At 40.6% G+C, this 21415-nt stretch overlaps 1 protein-coding gene across 1 annotated transcript; it reads left to right on the forward strand.

Moving 5' to 3' along the window:
- Window positions 1-3233: 3233 nt before the first annotated feature.
- Window positions 3234-19904, forward strand: LOC129245944 (cilia- and flagella-associated protein 57). The gene is made up of 6 exons (XM_054884397.1): window positions 3234-3660; window positions 3720-3803; window positions 7039-7943; window positions 8006-8175; window positions 8261-8395; window positions 17807-19904. The coding sequence occupies exons 1-6, from the start codon at window positions 3473-3475 to the stop codon at window positions 19802-19804; spliced, it is 3480 nt and encodes a 1159-aa protein (XP_054740372.1). The 5' UTR covers window positions 3234-3472; the 3' UTR covers window positions 19805-19904.
- The last annotated feature ends 1511 nt before the right edge of the window (window positions 19905-21415 follow it).

The raw sequence follows: 21415 nt of genomic DNA on the forward strand, positions 1-21415 counted from the left end.
TATAAGACTTTATTAGAAAAAAACCAACTCCCAGGTGTAAAAATAAAAAAAAAGAAATAATTAGAAAACTTTGTGGCGAATATAAAGAAAAAACTGGTGTGGAAATAAGCGAAAAAAATGTAATGAAGAAAATTGCTAATATGAAGTGCCGAGTAAAGTCAAAAAGTGACAAAAATAAAACGGGAAACAAAAAAATTTATTTAAAAAAATGGGAACATGAAATATTTGAATTACTTTCTGCTGAATCGAATCCAGCTGTCGGAAAAGTTACCAGTACGCGTGCCGTTATAATGCGTGGCTGTTTTTGGTGATAATCAATTGGTTTTGTTTTTTTCTTTACTTTTTCCACTGGAGGCAATTTTTCGGTAGGCGTTAATGCTAATGAGAAAATAAAATCGTCTTTTAAAAACTTTGCAATTTGCAATTGGCACCAATTCTGTTGCTCCTCGCACCTTTTACTGCAAAACTACAAACCGCTGTTTTACCTGACCGAAACACCGCTCGATAATGCATCTTTCTTTCTTAAATATTCTATTATAGTTTAGTTCTGCTTCTGCTTGTGGGTTTCGAAATGGAGTCATTAGCCAAGGAGAGAGAGCATAACCTTCATCTCTAAGGAGTAAGGCATTACTTTGAACATTCCCTATGATCGTGTATATGCTGTTATTCCTTAGCACTCGAGAGTCATGAACCGAACCTGGCCAGGATACATCCAAGCTGGTGAACCATTCATTACCATCGCATGTTGCTTGCACATTTATCGAATGGAAGCCCTTTCTACATATGTAGTCATCACTTTACGAGGACGGTTTTTTTATTCTAATGTGCGTGCAGTCAATAACGCCAATCGCAAACGGAAAACGATTTTTTGCTTCCCATTGGTTTTGCGCAGCTCTGATTTCTTCATCTGTGGATGGAAATTGAGTCCATTCATGAGTCCTCCCTGATATAATCTTGACAAGGTGGCTTGGTGAACTCCTACATCTTCCCCAATTCCATTTTGGAAGCCCGGATCGGCACAAAACCTTAAAAATATACACATCTTTTCCCTGTTGGGAATCGCGCCACCTTTTCTTTCACTACTTTCACCAAGGAAATAGTTTGTCAGCCAGTCTACGTGCTCAAAATCAAACCGGTACATTTTTTTATATTCACTTTGAAAAGCGGTTTTTCTTGATTTATAGGTCTATCGATAAGTTCGTGCGGTTTTACAACAGATGGCGTAACTTGATTATTATTCCATCGATCCACATTTCCAAACATTCATTGGAGAGCTACTGTCGTAAGGCACAAACGTCAGTATAAGTTTTTTATTTGAAGCGTAAACAACAATATTTTTACCACACTTGAAAATGTCGAATTTCGTGCCAAATAATGTGTTTTTGCGGGGAATTCTTCTTCATTATTTTAATATGAAGAAAAAAGCAGCCGAAAGTCATCGTATCTTGGTGGAAGTTTATGGTGAGCATGCTCTAGCTGAGCGAACGTGCCAGAAGTGGTTTGCACGCTTTAAAAGTGGTGATTTTGGCTTGGAAGACGAAGAACGCGAGGGTGCGCCGCCAAAGTTCATGGATACCGAATTGGAGGAATTGCTCGATCAAGATCCGGCTCAAACGCAAGAAGAGGTTGCAAAAACTTTGGGAGTTGATCAATCAACCATTTCCAAACGTTTAAAAGCCATGGGAATGATCCGAAAGATAGGCCATTGGGTGCCGTATAAATTGAAGCCAAGAGACGTTGAACGCCGTTTTATGGCATGCGAACAACTGCTTCAACGGCACAAAAGAAAGGGTTTTTTGCATCGAATTGTGACTGGCGATGAAAAGTGGGTCCATTACGACAATCCAAAACGTCGGGCAACGTATGGATACCCTGGCCATGCTTCAACATCGACGTCGGCGCAGAATATTCATGGCCTGAAGGTTATGCTGTGTATCTGGTGGGACCAGCTGGGTGTTGTGTATTATGAGCTACTGAAACCGAATGAAACGATTACAGGGGATGTCTACCGACGACAATTGATGCGTTTGAGCCGAGCACTGCGAGAAAAACGGCCGCAATACGCCGATAGACACGACAAAGTTATTTTGCAACATGACAATGCTCGGCCACATGTTGCACAAGTGGTCAAAACATACTTAGAAACGCTCAAATGGGATGTCCTACCCCACCCGCCGTATAGTCCAGACCTTGCGCCATCCGATTACTATCTCTTCCGATCGATGCAACATGGCCTGGCTGACCAGCACTTCCGTAATTACGATGAAGTCAAAAAATGGATCGATTCGTGGATTGCGGCAAAACCGACCGAATTTTTCACAAAGGGAATCCGTGAATTGCCAGAAAGATGGGAAAAAGTAGTAGTAAGCGATGGACAATACTTTGAATATTAAATTTGTAACCATTTTACGTCAATAAAGTTTCAAATTTCGAAAAAAAACCGCACGAACTTAAACATAGTCCTATTATAAGTTTTTTTTTTTGTCTAAGAGGAACAAAATATTCGGCCATCTTTATACTTGTAAGCACGCGAGTCAACTAAAAGGCAGTCTCACCTTTTTGTGAGATCGATCTCAAAAAAGTGAGCAACTTCTTGCTGTTATGCATACCAAAGTGAGCTCTAACTCACGAACATTTCATGACTTGAGTTCAAACTCGACATGTGAGATCTATCTCACGCACCGAGTAAAAGCAAGCGAGTTCAACAATTTTTATGCATACCAAACCTACCTTTTACTTCAAAACTCGAGTCTGAGCAAATGCTCGCTTATTATGCATAAGGCCCAATATCTATATTCGCACTTTCTCCCAAAATTTAAATTTTTTAACGCTTCTTGAAAAACTCGAACCCTCTGGACTGGTGCTGTCTTCGGCACAGTTGATCCTGGAGACGTCCTCATATTAATTCATAATTATTAGCGCTTGCTCATGTTGAATAACATTTCTTATAGTGGTTATGACATAGCGAACATACTACTATTCTCTCGTACACTACGTCTCTATATTGTCGTTTTCTTACATGTTGCTCATACGCAGTGTCGAATTTCGTGCGATAAACAGTGCCGAATGAGTACATTTAGTTTTATGTCACTCATACGACAGGCATAACAAAATATTATATTCACCACTCTTGCCTTCATTGAGTAAGTCATTTTAGTTTTGTTATTATTATTATTTGCTTTTTTTTGTTTTTTTTTTTCAAACAGTTTTTATTCGTTTATTAACTACTTCGTTTGATTTGGTGTCAACAGCTGATAGTTTGAATTTTCAAAATCAATTTTTCTATACGTATATTTGTTTGCCCTTATTTTGTGTGCTAATTTTATAAGCTTTTATTGCATTGTGCGCGAAAGCTCGGAGAACGACGTTTGTTTGATCAATTATTGGGAAGTTCTGGTGGGAGTGAAGCAATTTTGTGTATTTATGTTAAGGAATTTCTGCAGTTTTCATAGTTCGCATTTAGTATTACGCCATGGATCCGAATAGCGCGGGCGATGCATTAACGGCTTCAGCTATTAACATACGTCCTAAAAATATTTACGGCTTACGTACAGATGTTGTTGGTAATATTCATTTTAATCTAAATCAAGAGGTCATTTACCCAGTGGAAGGCGTACTGGCATTTCACGACTATGTCAGCAACAAGCAACGTTTTCTTAGGTTTGTCGCAATACACTTCGTATTTTATAAATTTAATTCTTATGAGTTTCCTAATGCAGATTGCCAGAGGATACGCATCCTGAGTATATAGCGATGAGTGTGCAGCGGAAATTGTTGGCGGTTATCGAAACGTGTCCTAAAATGTAAGATAAAAATGAGTTGTGTTTTTTTATGAAGTGAGAAAAAGAGTTTTTGGTTAAAATCGTAGACGCAAAATCTTAATTTTTAAGTATTCATGATTGACTAAGATTGTGATAGCACACAGAAGCCCATAATGACGAAACGACGTTTTTTTGTAAATTGAACCCCAATATGAATTAATTCTCCTGCTGTGAACGTAGCGTCATACTCGTGTACAGGAATAGTCAAAAGTGGGTATTAATTATCGAATAAAAATAATAAAATGTGTCACTATAATGAATAATTTTCAATGAAAATGAATTTTCTCGGAACAATTTTAGTGAGTCGTGGTATATTTAGATGGCTGTAGAAATTTCAATAATATATACATATGTATATAAGTACATATATATGTTTGTATGCACATTAGGCTGCATCACTCCCCATAAAAAATAGTACTGTTTTTCCATAGGAATTATAAAAATTTCTATATTGTAAGACTTTCTCTAGAATTTTTTGCAAAAATATTAAGATTTACGTGAGCTGAAAAGAATTGAAGAAACCTCAAATAAATCGAGTTTTTTAAGTAAAATTAATTTTCTAAAAACTTTTATTTTTAAATCTTCTCAATTGAAAAATAATTTAAACTTAAAAGGTCTGCATAAAAATGTTTAAACGTGTTATTGTAATAGCTTAGAAATGTAAATCGGTCAAGTTTTCCTTAAACAAAGTTTAAAAAAGCTTCTACAATCTAATTCTTGTAATTACATTATAAAGCAGTTGTACATTTTTATTCATAAATTGTATAATTCAAGTAGCGGAACCACAACTTTTTTTGTTAGGTACCCTAATGCACAACCCTGTTAGCAGTGACTTATAGTTGAAATTTCGACATATATTTTAAAAATATATAAAAATTATTTTCTTTTTCATCCGTAAAATGCCCAAAATTTTCTTAATATTTTTGAATCAATGTATTGTCATAGAAAAACGTATGCGGTGCTAATAGTACTAAAAAATATCAACTTCACTAGAATTCGCCCGAATGCCTGGACTACTTCTCTAGTATTGCTAATTTTGAGCACCGTAAAAAACGAATGCATAGCATAAACAGGGGAAAATACTCGTATACTCGGAAGTGCTAGGCAAGAATGCAACATTTTTAAACGGAAGTCCACGCAATAGAAAGATGCGCTCACATTGCGATAAAAATCTGGGAAAATCTACCTAGTTTTTCGCAATCAACATCAATGATAAGCCGTTTAACCTAATTTTTCTTAATACAAAGCGTAGTTATTTATATCCAATGGATAATATACTAGATATTTTATAATTTTATTTATTAGGTGTGCAACTAAGTTCCCGCTGTTTGTCAATAGATGCCGCCAGCAGTGTGTGCTAGTCGATTCTAGCATAACCTAAACGTCATAAACCAAGCTTAGACATATGGTAAACAAACTGCTTCGACACATTAGTGATTTTATTTTGGCATCATATACTTTTGGTTTTGTGAAAATGTCTAATTTTGAAACATCGTGCCGAGATTGGTTTCGTCGCTTCAAAGACGGTGATTTTAATGTTGGCGAGCGTCCGCGTGAAGGAAGGACAAAAACCTTCGAAGACGCTGAATTGGACGCATTGCTCAATGAGGATCCGTGTCAAACGCAAGAAGAGCTTGCTTCAGTATTAGGAGTTACCCGCCAATCCATTTCCAACCGACTGCATGCTTTGGGAATGATTCAGAAACAGGGGACTTTGGTTCCTTATGAGTTACCGATGTTGAATGTCGTTTTTTCGCCTGTGAGCAAATGCTTTCGCGGCAAAAAAGGAAGGGTTTTCTTCATCGCATCGTGACGGGTAATAAAAAATGGATTCATTACAGTAATCCAAAGAAAATAAAGTCATGGTCGTCGCCTCGGCCGAATATTCACGCTGCGAAGGTGATGCTATGTATTTATTTCTTGAAACCAAGTTGGTGTTATTTATTATGAACTGTTAAAACCAAGCAAAACCATCACTGAGGAGGAGTCGATACCGACGACTTCAATTGATGCGATTGAGTCGCGTACTGCGCGAGAAGCGGCCGCAATACGCGGAGAGGCATGAATAAGTGATTCTACAGTATGACAATGCTCGGCCTCACGTTCCCAAGCCCGTTAAAACCTACCTGAAAACACTGAAATGGGAAATCCTACCCCACCCGTCCGAGTATCACCTGTTCCGATCGATGGCACATGGTCTAGCTAACCAGCAGTTCCATTCATATGAGGACATTAAAAAATGGCTTGACCCGTGGATAGCCTCAAAAGATGAACAGTTTTACCGCGACGGTATACGAGATCTACCAGAAAAGTGGGAAAAAGTAGTAGCCAGCGATGGGCAATATTTTCAATGATACACTTGTAACCATTTTTTTCAGAATAAAGTTGTATTTTCATCAAAAAAAAAACAGCGACAACTGAGTTGCGCACCAATATTAAAGTAAGAGTTAATGAATTTTATTAATAAATCAGATATATAATACAAAAATTTATATCAGTTTTATACCATACATATAAATATTGTATGAAATTGAATAAGAATAATTTTAGAATCAGTACAGGAATTTTAATAGGGTATTATATTTAGATTGAATCATCATCTTACTAAACTAAAAATACAACCCAAGAGAACTTTCAGGTCACGTAGGGAGCAATATGAAACCGCCAAACATGTGCTGGCATCGTGTCCAGCACTGGTTCATAGGCTGCGCAAACACCTGGGTAAACATATTTTACTATTCCTTATTACTCCTTTGATGCCTTATTTCAAAGGCTACTTGTATTGGTTATTATAGTCGAAGTAAGTATTCGAACAAAGTAAGTGATTAGTCTGCCTGAATCATACCGCCCGTTTATGTGGCAAACCTCCAAGTGTATTTCTGCCATGAAAAAGCTCCTCATAAAAATATCTGCCGTTCGGTCCCTCCATTTGTGGAACAACATCAAGACGCACACCACAAAAAGGAGGAGGAGCTCGGCCAAACACCCAGAAAGGGTTTCCCGCCAATTATATATACATATATATAGATGTTGTAAACTCATATATAATTCACACATACATGTATAAGTATACAAGGTGGGGCAAAATTCATCATCCAATTTTGTTTTTGAATAACTTCTTTATCAAATAAAAAATACAAATTATTTTAAATAATGGAAATCTTTATTTTGTCCTTTACGCTTGTATTCCGCTAATACTACTTACTGTCTTCTCCAGCGGCACTTCGATTTCCATATATGATTTGGCCACACTCAAGAAACGTCGCAGCCTACCATTTCCTAATGCCACTGCCAATGCATCGTTTATGTCGTTTACCGCCGATGCCAAGACGATTGTGATACTTACCAAACCACCCGACGAAGCATTATATATGTTGTTGTTGGACAAAACTGGTACTGTAATCGAATCTCATCCGACTATGAGTATGGCGCGTGGCAGTGTTGAGTGTTTTGCCTGCAATCCACAGGATCACTGTTCAGTCGCCGTAGGGGGTGATTGTGTATTGCTTCTAATGGCCAAGTCTGAGAAAGGCATGAGCATTAGCAATAATATTAAAGCCGATTTTCACACTACTTCTATGGCCTTCATTGCCAATGATTTACTTATGATTGGCACCAGCCAGAATGAGCTGATTATGCTGGAGAATGGTGATGTAAAACTGAGACAGAAGGCGCATGATGCAGAACTCATCGATATTTTGTGGGATCAGGACGCATTGAATAAAGAATTGGAACATAAGATCACGACCGAACTAAAACTCAGTGATCAGCGGGTAGTATGCATGACGGCATTTCAACGTGGCTTCGCTTTTGCCATTTTCAATATGGTGTTCGTTTTCGAACGCGTCTCCAAATTTAAGCTCGAACGAAAGACAATATTGACTATACCTTTTGGATTTGCACCGGAACAAAGTTATCAGATTACAAATATTGCGATATGTGCGCGCCAGGAGACGATCATTGCAACGACCAAACATGCGCAAATCTATGTTGGCGTTCTGATCGTACCAGAAACATTGAAGGCCAAACAATTACAATTTCAACCGTTAGGCGCATGGATACACCTATCGGAAATAACTAGCATGTCGGTTTGCTCGTGGAAGCCGATTATAATGACGGCATGTAAGTGAATCAAAATCAATCGAATGGCAAATATTCAACACTTGTTATTGTTGTAATTTCAGCACGCGACCAGACTGTACGCATTTGGAACTATGAAACTGATAAAGTTGAATTGGTTCGTAAATTTCAAGTAAACGTGAATATAGTGGAGCTAAATTCAACGGGATTGATGGCTGCAATTGGTTTTTCGGATCAGTTACGTATTACGCAAATATTTATGGATGAACTGAATGTAAGTGAACGATGAGAAATCTGAGAAACTCATACCTACATGTGCTGAATAATATATATGGACATAATATTTGTTTAATTTGAAGATCGTTAAAACCTATAACTTCCCACGTTGCAAAGATGTTAAGTACTCGAATTATGGTCACTTTATGGCTGCTGCTTATGACAATATTATTAGCATTACATCTGTTTATAATTTGGATATTGTAAGGCAGCTAAAGGTAAGTAAAAACTACGAATTTATCATTTATCAGTATAAATATAACCCATGTGTTCAAAAAGTATCATATCGCAAATTTTATGTTTTTTCAAAAATTATTTATTTACTAATATCTATTTTGTACCCTTCACGGCGGCCGCCGTAGCCGAATGGGTTGGTGCGTGATTACCACTCGGAATTCACAGAGAGAACGTTGGTTCGAATCTCGGTGAAAAACCAAAATTAAGAAAAAAAAAACATTTTTCTAATAGCGGTCGCCCCTCGGCAGGCAATGGCAAACCTCCGAGTGTATTTCTGCCATGAAAAAGCTCCTCATAAAAAATATCTGTCATTCGGAGTCGGCTTGAAACTGTAGGTCCCTCCATTTATGGAACAACATCAAGACGCATACCACAAATAGGAGGAGGGGCTCGGCCAAACACCCAAAAAGGGTGTACGCGCCAATTATATATACATATATATATTTTGTACCCTTCAAAGTAATCCCCGCGATCTATTATGCACTTGTGCTAACGTTTTATCCAATCTTCGAAGCACTTCAAAAAATCATTTTCTTTATCTTGTACAGCTCCTCCTTCGATGCCGCCTTTATCTCGCCAATCGTAGCGTAGCGTCGCCCTTTCATGGCCCTCTTCAGTTTAGGGAACAAGAAAAAATCACAGGGGGCCAGATCTGGGGAATACGGTGTCTGTGGCATCATTCGTGTGTTGTTTTTGGCCAAAAAGTCGCGCACAAGCAACGATGTGTGAGCAGAGGCGTTATCGTGGTGCAAGAGCCTTTTTTGTTCTCCCACAAATCCGGGCGTTTTTGGCGGATTGCTTCACGCAAATTGCGCATAACTTGCAGGTAATTCCTTATTGACTGTTTTACCCTGTGGCGGGAACTCATGATGCACAACGCCCCTGCAATCGAAGAATACGGTAAGCAAAACTTTCACATTCGACCGAACTTGACGCGCTTTTTTCGGTCTTGGTTCGAGCGGCAGCTTCTATTGAGATGATTGAGCTTTGGTTTCTACATACGTCATAACCATAAACCCACGGTTCGTCACCAGTTATGACCCTCTGGAGCAAATATAGGTCATCGCAAACAGAATTCAACATCTCATTAGCAATGTTCATGCGATGCTGCTTTTGGTCGTAATTTAGCAGTTTTAGTACAAATTTCGCGGCGACCCATCTCATGCCCAAATCATTGAAAAAAATCGAATGGCACGAGCCAATCGATACGTCTAGGTCCTCAGCAACTTCTCTAACGGTGATTCGACGATTGGCCAATACCATTTTCTTCACTTCATCAATTTTTTCGTCTATTGTTGAAGTGCTCGGGCGTCCGGCACGCTTTTCGTCGTTCACATCTTCTCGGCCTTCTGAGGACATTTTGTACCACCGATAAAGGTCGCTTTGGACCAAAGTGGCTTCTCCGTATGACACAGTCAACATTCGGAATGCATCCGCGCACTTAATTTCGTTTTTCACACAAAATTTGATACAGGCTCTTTGATCCATCTTTTTGAATAGGTAAAAATCGAAGATGGTTCCATGTGTAGAAGTCCACGCAAGTGGGGAAAGTTACTGATCGCCATTCACTTGGGAGTGGCCAGGACGATTCTTCTACATATGGTTCAAGCAGCTCACAACGTCCGGGATTAGCCCACGTATCCTCTGGTTAGCTTCCGAACACCCGTTCGGGAGTGAGCTAAAGTGAGAAGGCGAAGCATCCCAGCATAGCTGGTTGTGCGCTGGGTTTGGGACCCGCCACTTAAAAAGCCCCCCCAATGAAAACAGCAACAAAGCCTCGGATGAGAACTTCCAACACTGATGACGACCCCTGCAAACGAAATAAGGAATACGATTTGAGGGCATGCACCTGGAATGTCCGGTCCCTTAATGGGGAAGGTGCCTCTGCCCGGCTGGTTGATGTCCTCGTGAGAGTAAAGGCTGACATCACTGCCATCCAAGAGATGCGATGGACGGGGCAAGGTAAGAAAAACATAGGACCTTGCGACGTCTACTACAGCTGCCATGTAAAGGAGCGCAAATTCGGTGTCGGATTTGTTGTGGGAGAGAGACTTCGTCGCCAAGTACTGTCGTTCACTCCGGTGGACGAGCGTCTCGCAACAATCCGCATCAAAGCGCGATTTTTCAACATCTCGCTAATTTGCGCCCACGCCCCGACGGAAGAGAAGGACGATGCGACCAAGGATTCTTTCTATGAGCGCTTGGAACGTTCCTATGAGCGCTGCCCCCGCCACGACATAAAAATCGTGCTTGGCGACTTCAACGCCAGGGTGGGCAAGGAGGGAATTTTTGGTCCCACAGTCGGAAAATTCAGCCTGCACAACGAAACATCCGGTAACGGACAGAGGCTGATCGACTTCGCCGGGGCCCGAAACATGGTAGTCTGTAGCACCAGATTCCAGCATAAGAAGATTCACCAAGCTACCTGGCTGTCTCCAGATCGAAAAACGCGAAACCAGATCGATCATGTTGTGATAGATGGAAGACACGCTTCTAGTGTATTAGATGTACGTACGATCCGAGGACCCAATATCGACTCGGATCATTACCTTGTTGCAGCCAAACTGCGCACACGCCTCTGTACAGCAAAAAACGTACATCTACCTACGCAAAGAATGTTCGACATCGAAAAGCTGCAATCACAACAGACAGCCAGAAGATTCGCCACTCGACTCTCACTCCTGCTCTCGGAGAGCACTGCCCAACACACCGGCATGCGCGAGCAATGGAGCAACATTTCTCGTTCCCTACGTACCGCCGCCGAAGAAGAAATCGGATTCCGGCGAGCCCGAAAAAACAATTGGTACGACGAGGAATGTCATACTGCCGCCGAAAGAAAAGATGCCGCCTATAGAGCCACGCTGCGATCGGGCGCAACGCGAGCCATGTGGGATCGCTACAGAGAGCTAAAAAAGGAAGAGAGACGTATTATCCGACAGAAGAAACGAGAGGCCGAAATACGTGAGTGCGAGGAGCTTGAGATGCTGGCCAATAGGAACAACGCCCGAAAATTTTACCAGAAAGTTCGGCGGCTTACAGAAGGTTTTAAGACCGGGGCGTTGTCCTGTAAGAACAAAGACGGCGATCTGGTGACTGACGTACAGAGCAATCTTAAATTATGGAGGGAACACTTCTCGAACCTGTTAAACGGTGACAGCTGCGCATGTCATAGAGAATGTGAAGATCCCGATACCCCAATCGTTGACGACGGAGTTGTCGTTCCGTTACCCGACCATGACGAGGTGAGAATAGCGATAACGCGGCTAAAGAACAACAAAGCCGCGGGCGCCGACGGACTGCCGGCTGAGCTATTCAAACATGGCGGCAAGGAGCTGGTAAGGTGCATGCATCAGCTCCTATGCAGAATATGGTCGGATGAAAGCATGCCTGCCGATTGGAATTTAAGTGTGCTCTGCCCAATCCATAAGAAGGGTGATCCTGCAATCTGTGCCAATTACCGCGGGATTAGTCTTCTAAATATCGCCTATAAGGTTCTAGCGAGCGTATTGTGTGAAAGGCTGAAGCCCACCATCAACCAACTGATTGGACCTTATCAGTGTGGCTTCAGACCTGGAAAGTCTACCATCGACCAACTATTCACAATACGCCAAATCTTGGAAAAGACCCATGAAAGGAGAATCGACACACACCATCTTTTCGTCGACTTCAAAGCTGCATTCGACAGTACGGAAAGGAGTTACCTGTATGCCGCTATGTCTGAATTTGGTATCCCCGCAAAACTAATACGGCTATGTAAGATGACGTTGCTCAACACCAGCAGCGCCGTCAGAATTGGGAAGGACCTCTCCGAGCCGTTTGATACCAAGCGAGGTTTCAGACAGGGTGACTCGCTGTCGTGTGACTTCTTTAACCTGATGTTGGAGAGCATCGTACGAGCCGCAGAACTTAATCGCTCAGGCACAATTTTTTATAAGAGCGTACAATTGCTGGCGTATGCCGATGATATTGACATCATCGGCCTTAACAACCGCGCTGTTAGTTCTGCTTTCTCCAAACTGGATAAAGAGGCAAAGCGAATGGGTTTGGTGGTGAACGAGGACAAAACGAAGTACCTCCTGTCTTCAAACAAACAGTCGGCGCACTCGCGTATCGGCACCCACGTCACTGTTGACAGTTATAATTTTGAGGTTGTAAAAGACTTCGTTTATTTAGGAACCAGCATTAACACCGATAACAATGTCAGCCTTGAAATCCAACGTAGAATCTCTCTTGCCAACAAGTGCTACTTTGGACTAAGTAGGCAATTGAGCAGTAAAGTCCTCTCTCGACGAACAAAATTAACACTCTACAAGACTCTCATCATGCCCGTCCTAACGTATGGCGCAGAAGCTTGGACGATGACAACATCCGATGAAGCGACGCTTGGAGTGTTCGAGAGAAAGATTCTGCGTAAGATTTTTGGACCTTTGCACGTTGGCAACGGCGAATATCGCAGACGATGGAACGATGAGCTGTATGAGCTTTACGACGACATAGGCATAGCGCAGCGAATAAAGATCCAGCGGCTTCGTTGGCTGGGTCATGTCGTCCGAATGGATACAAACGCTCCGGCTTTGAAAGTATTCGATGCGGTACCAGCTGGTGGTAGCAGAGGAAAAGGAAGGCCTCCTTTGCGTTGGAAAGATCAGGTGGAGGAAGGACTTGGCTTCACTGGGCGTGTCCAATTGGCGCCGATTAGCACGAGAAAGAAACGACTGGCGCGCTTTGTTAATCTCGGCCAAAATCGCGTAAGCGGTTATCGCGCCAATTAAGAAGAAGAAGAAAAATCGAAGACAAGCCGAAACACGTGCAAGCAAAGTAGCTGTAAACAATTAACTGAACATTCAAAATGGCCGAACTCGCCGGCATTAGTGAGAGACATGAGTACCAACATATCGCCACAAAAAAATTGAAATTCGAATATACGTAATCTGCGAAAATTCAAAATTCGCGATACTTTCGCGATCACATTAATACACAGACAGTCAAGTTAAGCAAATTAAAACATTTTCACGGAATATCCACTGCGGTCATGCGGGTGTGCCTTTTAGCAGACCGTTATTCGGCTCTGAGCGGATTTGATAGATTCAGCTAATAAGCTGACGTCACTTGGGATGTGTTTACAAAAAACTGAGATTTTGTTGGTGATATACGAAAAGAACCAACCAATGACAACATCGTTGCCATCTGAACAACGACTGACTGGACGCGCGTGTGTATTCATGTGCAATGATTGTGCAAATTTCGGCTGGCAATAGGATTGTGTCAGTGACATGCGCAAAAAATCAACACAATTTTCGCTCATGTTGATTCGTTGCTATTTGAGCAACGATTGATTGAACGAATTCGACAGCCGAAGTTCCCTGCACAATTTTCTTACTCACCATGGTTAAAGAGAAAACCTAGCAAACCTACCATCCTTGCTGTGGTATAGATGGGGAAAGGTGGTGGTAGGTAGTTACTGCACTGCGATTTCGTGCGATTTGGTCGATTGTGCTTGGCCGCGAACCTATAATTGAAGGCTTCCAATGAATTTTTGCATTGAGAAGCCTTCATTAAAGAACCATCTGCCGTTCTGAACGGCATAACGGTGTTCTGAACGGCGTCCCTCCATTTGTGGAAAAGCATCAATTCGCACATCACACTAGTACTGATGGTAGGTAAGTTGTACCAGAAAACATGTTTTTCATTTTCGTTAGTTTCCCGACTAATCAGAAGAAAATATAGTTAATCTGCTGCACTGTTACAATTTGTATTGGTTCATAGGCCTCCATTTATTTCAATATTTGGGCAGGAATTAAAACAGGTAATTCGCCATCGCCATTTCGAACTATATTAGTTAAATATATTTGAAAAAAAAAATTAAAAACGTTGGTTGCATTATTTTAAAATTTTTTCAAGAGAATATTTTTTTTTTTTTTTTTTCAAAACAAACTTTACTTTCTAAACAAAAATTCACCTACTTACTATTTTTTAGTGTTATGTTAATATTATACCATTTTGGTATAATATTGCCGAAATCAAAATTACGGAGTTTTCCACTCGAGGCCAGTATTTTGCAAATGGAAAAGTTAAATGCAACAGTGCGCAAGTAAATATTTGGTTGGGTTAGGTTACAGCGGTTGTCATTCTCCATGGAGGGTGTAGTATGGATTTAAGCCGGAGGTCTATTATGATACCACTTTTTTGCGTTCAATCTAATTCCCAATGAGGGGAAGCGACTTCATCACCATAATAAGCGATTACATTTTTGTTTGTCAATTCACCTATTTTTACTCACACAATTTTGCTTTGGATGGCCTAATATTTTATTCTTTCATTCTTGGCACCAACTACTGGAGTAATGGAATGTCGGTCTAGATTGATGAGGGCCCTAGTTCCTTTTTCATTGATTCTAGGCCAGATCTGTGTTTTTTATCATAAGTGGGCTCTGAGATCCATCTACTGTGGGCTTGCGTGATGTAGACAGACTTGATCCAGAGTTTGCTTTATTAGTTGAGGATTAAGTGGTACCCAGGTACTGGCACGCAGATAACATTCTGGTGCACCGCTTAACTAGCTCATTAGCTACTCTAATACAATCAATTGCTATTTTCTTCTTCTTCTTAATTAGCGCTATAACCGCTTATGTGATTTTGGCCGAGTTTAACAAAGCGCGCCAGTCGTTTCTTTCTCGTGCTAATCGGCGCCAATTGGACACGCCCAGTGAAGCCAAGTCCTTCCTCCACCTGATCTTTCCAACGCAAAGGAGGCCTTCCTTTTCCTCTGCTACCACCAGCTGGTACCGCATCGAATACTTTCAGAGCCGGAGCGTTTGTATCCATTCGGACAACATGACCCAGCCAAAGTAGTCGCTGGATCTTTATTCGCTGCGCTATGTCTATGCCGTCGTAAAGCTCATACAGCTCATCGTTCCATCGCCTGCGATATTCGCCGCTGCCAACGTGCAAAGGTGCAAAACTCTTGCGCAGAATCTTTCTCTCAAACACTCCAAGCGTCGTCCAAGCTTCTGCGCCATACGTTAGGACGGGCATGATGAGAGCCTTGTAGAGTGTTAGTTTAGTTCGTCAAGAGAGGACTTTACTGCTCAGTTGCCTCTTAGTCCAAAGTATCACTTGTTGGCAAGAGAGATTCTACGTTGGATTTCAAGGCTGACATTGTTATGGGTGTTAATGCTGGTTCGTAAATACACGTAGTCTTTTACAACCTCAAAATTATAACTGTCAACAGTGATGTGTTTGCCGATACGCGAGTGCGCCGACTGTTTGTTTGAAGACAGGAGGTACTTCGTTTTGTCCTCGTTCACCACCAAACCCATTCGCTTTGCCTCTTTATCCAGTTTGGAGAAGGCAGAACTAACAGCACGGTTGTTAAGGCCGATGATGTCAATATCATCAGCATACACCAGCAATTGTACGCTCTTATAAAAAATTGTGCCTGAGCGATTAAGTTCTGCGGCTCGTACGATGCTCTCCAACATCATTTAAAGAAGTCACACGACAGCGAGTCACCCTGTCTGAAACCTCGTTTGTTATCAAACGACTCGAAGAGGTCCTTCCCAATTCTGACGGCGCTGCTGGTGTTGAGCAACGTCACCTTGCATAGCCGTATTATTTTTGCGGGGATATCAAATTCAGACATCGCGGCATACAGACAACTCCTTTTCGTACTGTCGAATGCAGCTTTGAAGCCGACAAAAAGATGGCGTGTGTCGAATCTGCTTTCGTGGGTCTTTTCCAAGATTTGGCGTATTGTGAATATTTGGTCGATGGTAGACTTTCCAGGTCTGAAGCCACACTGATAAGGTCCAATCAGTTGGTTGACGGTGGGCTTCAGCCTTTCACACAATACGCTCGCTAGAACCTTATAGGCGATATTTAGAAGACTAATCCCGCGGTAATTGGCACAAATTGCAGGATCACCCTTCTTATGGATTGGGCAGAGCACACTTAAATTCCAATCGGCAGGCATGCTTTCATCCGACCATATTATGCATAGGAGCTGATGCATGCACCTTACCAGCTCCTCGCCGCCATGTTTGAATAGCTCAGCCGGCAGACCGTCGGCGCCCGCAGCTTTGTTGTTCTTTAACCGCGTTATGGCTATTCTCACCTCGTCAAGATCGGGTAGCGGAACGACAATTCCGTCGTCACCGAGTGGGGTATCGGGATCTTCACATTCTCTGTGACATGCGCAGCTGTCACTGTTTAACAGGTTCGAGAAGTGTTCCCTCCATACTTACTTTTATTTACATAGTTTTTTGAATGTACCGAAATAATGCCATCCACGATGAGAGCGTTGAAATATTGGTACAGTTCTTTCTTTTTTTAAATACTTACAGCGCGATCCCACAAAATAATTTTCGCAACATACGACAGCCTTCGAAACTTTGGTCGAATATGATGGGCGAGATAATTTTTTATTCAGTATTCAGTATTATATCCAATCCAATTTGATTAGGTATTTAGAATCCTTTATTTTTAAAATACCAAGTCAACTGAGATAACTTTCATAAACTATGCAATATTGTTGCATAACTCCTTGCAGAAAAATCACTAATGAAGTTCAAGTTAGACGCATTTACAACTTAAGAGTCCACTACTAACTCACTAACTTGTTTAAGATATCGCACCCTAAATACAAAAGGGTCACAACTCAAAATTTTCCAAAACTGAGTTTTTTGCAAAAATTAATTCAGAGTACACATTTCTAACTGCTGCAAATATTTGGTTCACATAACTATCTTCTTTAACTGGAAAAATACAGGTATGTCTATTTTTATGTCAAGTGTGTTACTTTTGCACGATCAACTAAAGAGAATTATTTTTAGTTGCGTTAATGGGCTCAAGAACAGCTGATTACTTTTATTACACATAAAGAGTTTTATTTTGAGTTCTGCCTCTATAACTGTAAAAAGTGATAAATTTCGTGGTATATTATTTTGCATTGTGCCTCTTTAGTTGTGAAAAGTGAGTTCAATTAGGTTAGGAAACTTATAAAATTAAAACATTTTATCAGTTAAAAAGGCACAACTTAAGATAATATCACTAGTTAATCGAAAAAAATTCAGTTAAAGAGTCATAAATCAAAATTTTGTTTTATTTTCGCAAACATAATATAATATAAAATTGAAAAAAATATAGTAGAACTTTCTTCAATGTTGTATATTTTCATGATGGAACAATATTTTCTTTAAATATTACAATAATTTTTACATAAAGCGTTTTTCGTCTCTCCTAAAAATCTTAGTATTTTGAGTTGTGACCCTTTTGTATTTAGGGTGCGATATGTACATATACCGTATACATCATTTCTTTTTTCACTCATTGTACATTTTAACAGCACAACAACTCAAAACTAATTCCAATTGAATTTTCCTACAATTTATTCAGGGACACAATGGCACTGTGCTTTCCGTTGCCTGGTCGGCCACTGATAAGTATCTTATATCGGGTGGCGCAGAGGGCGCCATCTATCAGTGGGATGTCGAGACTGGTGCACGTGTCCAGGAGATTGTACAAAAAGGCACCGAATACCGTTCCGTTTGTTGCACCTTCAACGAGCCACTCTCTATCTATGCTGCGACCAACTTTGGTGTGCTACGAGAATTCCATAATTCGGAGGTCGTGCGCGAAATTGTTGTACCCTCCAAGGTGCGCACGCCACTCACAGATATGTGTTTGTCACGTTCGGATCTCATTATGTTTGTTGGCAATGAAGATGGTGACTTATTCAACATTCAACTGCCGTTCATGGATGCTGGTGGCGCCTCTTGTACACTGTTTCGCTTCTTTACCACCCAAATTAATAAACTCTTCTTCTCGTATGATGGCACTTTGCTATTGGCAATCTCCAAGAATGGCACATTGGCCATTTGGGCGATGGATAATATTGAAGGCAAAGTAGCACCAATGGATGCAGATTTGATGCGTAGCCAAGAAGTGCTCATACCACGTAGTATATTGTCCGAGAAGAATGAGCAGATAGCGAATTTGGAAATTCGTTTGCGGCAGCAGGCTGAAGAGTTTCAATATCAGCTAAGCCAGAATGAGATATTTGATGGAGAGCAGCTGGCCGAGGTGCATCGTAGTTATTGTCAGGCGCTTGAGGAATTAAAGAATAAAAACAATGAAATCGAGCAAAAACACACCGAGGAGATGAATCAGATCACTTACCAAATAAATGATATACGGGATGAGCATAGGAAGCATCTTGATAATCTGGCCAACCAGTATTCGGAGCGCATGTTGGTCGAATACCAAAAGTTCAGCAATTTGCGCGAGAGTATGCTCACGCTACGCGATAGTTATGAGAGTAAGTTGAAGAGCTCAGCCGGTATACTGCAGGATACGGTCGAGGGATTGGAAACGGACTACAAGCGACAACTGGATGAACGCAAAGAGTTGATACGCGAACTTATGAAGGAAATGCAAGACAAAAAGATCGAATTCTTTAAGTATTGTCGTGAAGTGGAAGAAGAGAATGACCGAAACATGGTGGATATGCAATTGCAGTACGAGAATAAGTTGAATAACGAACAGAATGCAACTCAATTATGGCGTGGCAAGTCTGGTATTTTAGATAAGAGATATCAAACTCTAAGTAAAGATATCGAGAAATTGCTCGAAGAGGTGGAAACATTAAAGGAAGAGCACACTAAGTCACAAAAGAATATTGGACACTTAACACGCTCTATCGATGACTTAATGAAAGACATTTCAGATCGTGATTATGCCATCAATGCCAAAGAGAAGCGCATACAGGAGCTATTGCACAAGAATCAAGAATTGGACAAATACAAGCAAGTGCTGTCGCATAAAATCGCCGAGCTGAAGGCTCAGATTGAACCGCGTGAGTTTCAAATCAACGACAAGCGTAAGCATATACTCGAAATGGAAAACGAACTGGAGGGTTTGAATCAGAATAATATACAATTGGAGTTGCAGCTGAAAGAGCTGAAGGACAAGTATCTAAGCAATGTAGCGGAGATGAAGGTGGAACGGCATCGATCGCGGGCTGCTCGAGAATGTGTCACAAGTATTTGCAGCGAGATCTATCATGTAGCTGCATTCGTAGATAGTCCAAAGCAACTACAAGTAAAAGTGAAAGAATTATTTCAACGTCATGCCAGCGATGATGAGCTCAAACGTCATATATCATTGGATGCTGAGGTTCGAGACGAATTCCAACGGCAACGCGGACAAATTGAGCGCGTTTTGAAAATTCAAAGAAATCGACGGACTGAAGACGAAGCAAAGAAGTATCAGAAGCTCTTTAAGGAAAATGTGGTTCTGGTTGATGAAGTCGATCGATTGCGCGAAGAGAATGCACACTTGCGCCATCGTGTGAAAAAGGATTTAGCAAAACAAAAGTTAACAAGAAAATCTTAGTTCGTTACCCCCTAAACTTGATCTCTTGAAAATACATACACATACATTTACATATTTTTGGAAACAAAAAAAATAAATTTTTTGGTTGTTATAAAATAAAAATAAAATATTGAAAATTTGCGCCACATACTATATAAGATTGGTGCGTGACTATCATACGGTAGTGCCCAGGTTAGAATTTCCGGACATGAAACTCCAAATGGTAGACAAAGTTTTTTTTAACAGCGGTCGCCCCCGGCAGACAATGGCATACCTCCGAGTGTATTTCTGCCATGAAAATGCTTCTCAAAAAACCATCTGCCGTTCGAGGGCGGCATACAACTGTAGATCCCCTCATTTGTGGTAAAAAATTAAGGCGCACACCATAAATAGGAGGAGGAGTTATTTAAATTAAGTAAATTTATTGGCTGTCTTACTTTATAGGCTCGTCACAATGGGTCTGTTTCGTCCGTTGCGGCAACGAATTTGACTAACAGCAAAATATATTATTTTTATTTGAGTCGAAGGCGCCACTTACGTGCCGTACGCCATGCCGGAACGCACAAAAACTGGCTACTTTCTACTTTTGCCGTACGACAAGTGCGACGGAAATGACAATTGTTTAATACTGCTTTACTTCCAATCCGTAATTAAAAAGAGATTTCTCTCCCAAAATCTGAGATTATAAAATAATCCTAGATAATAACCATACTTTTTGACATACAACCCTGTGTTTTCTGTGCAATAGATTATTATTTTTACGCGTGTAAGGAAAAACGTCGAAGTAAAAACTAAATCAAATGGATGCCGGCAAAGAAAACAGGTGTGTAGCCATAATTCTAACAAAATGTTTGTTAGGTATTATGAACTATGCATTCATATAACAGAAAAAAGCGTGTGTCCATAAGGGTGTCCTCTTATTACTTATTATAAAATGTAATATCGAATGCGTGTTGCTGCCATAAACCTCAGTAAACGTTTACGGATTTCCTGTAACTGTTCATTATTAGCAGCCAATTGCGCAATTAAATTAGATGTTCCTTCTCCGTGTCTTTTCTTCATAACGTTTATAATAATTAAACAAACCAAAAATACCGAAAATTTCCACAAAAAAAATTGTTATGAAGCAAAACCATTCACAACAGTATTGACAGCTGACGGTCAAATTTGCAGGTAATCTGCCATATGTGAACGAGTAGATTTAGTTTGTGGATTTATCGGTGATTAATGCATATGTGAACGTACGTTAAAGAACAATTTTGTATCGCGCGAGTTTTTATCGTATGTGTTGTTTATTATAACTAATTAAATGCAGAAAATAAATGGGATTTAATTGAGTTGAGTTGTCCTGAAAAATTAATGAGCGCCTGGATCTCGAAGTTAAGGTCGGACTCCCTGTCTGTGACTACCATAAATTCTATTAAAACCCTCTTTTGCTTCAATAAGCATTATGTAATTTAAAATATATTTCACAACCAACAACAACCTCTTTATACACAACGAAATATAATATTTTCTTTCCCGACAAAAACTTCTGTTTTTCTTCTTTGTTTATATCGGGCAATACTTTTATTTTGGCACGAAGCGACGTTCTATACGTCAATCTCATTGCAGCAATGAACGGAACGGAAG

This window comes from Anastrepha obliqua, chromosome 4 (assembly GCF_027943255.1).
Source record: "Anastrepha obliqua isolate idAnaObli1 chromosome 4, idAnaObli1_1.0, whole genome shotgun sequence".
In the NCBI taxonomy this organism is placed as follows: Eukaryota; Metazoa; Arthropoda; class Insecta; order Diptera; family Tephritidae; genus Anastrepha; species Anastrepha obliqua.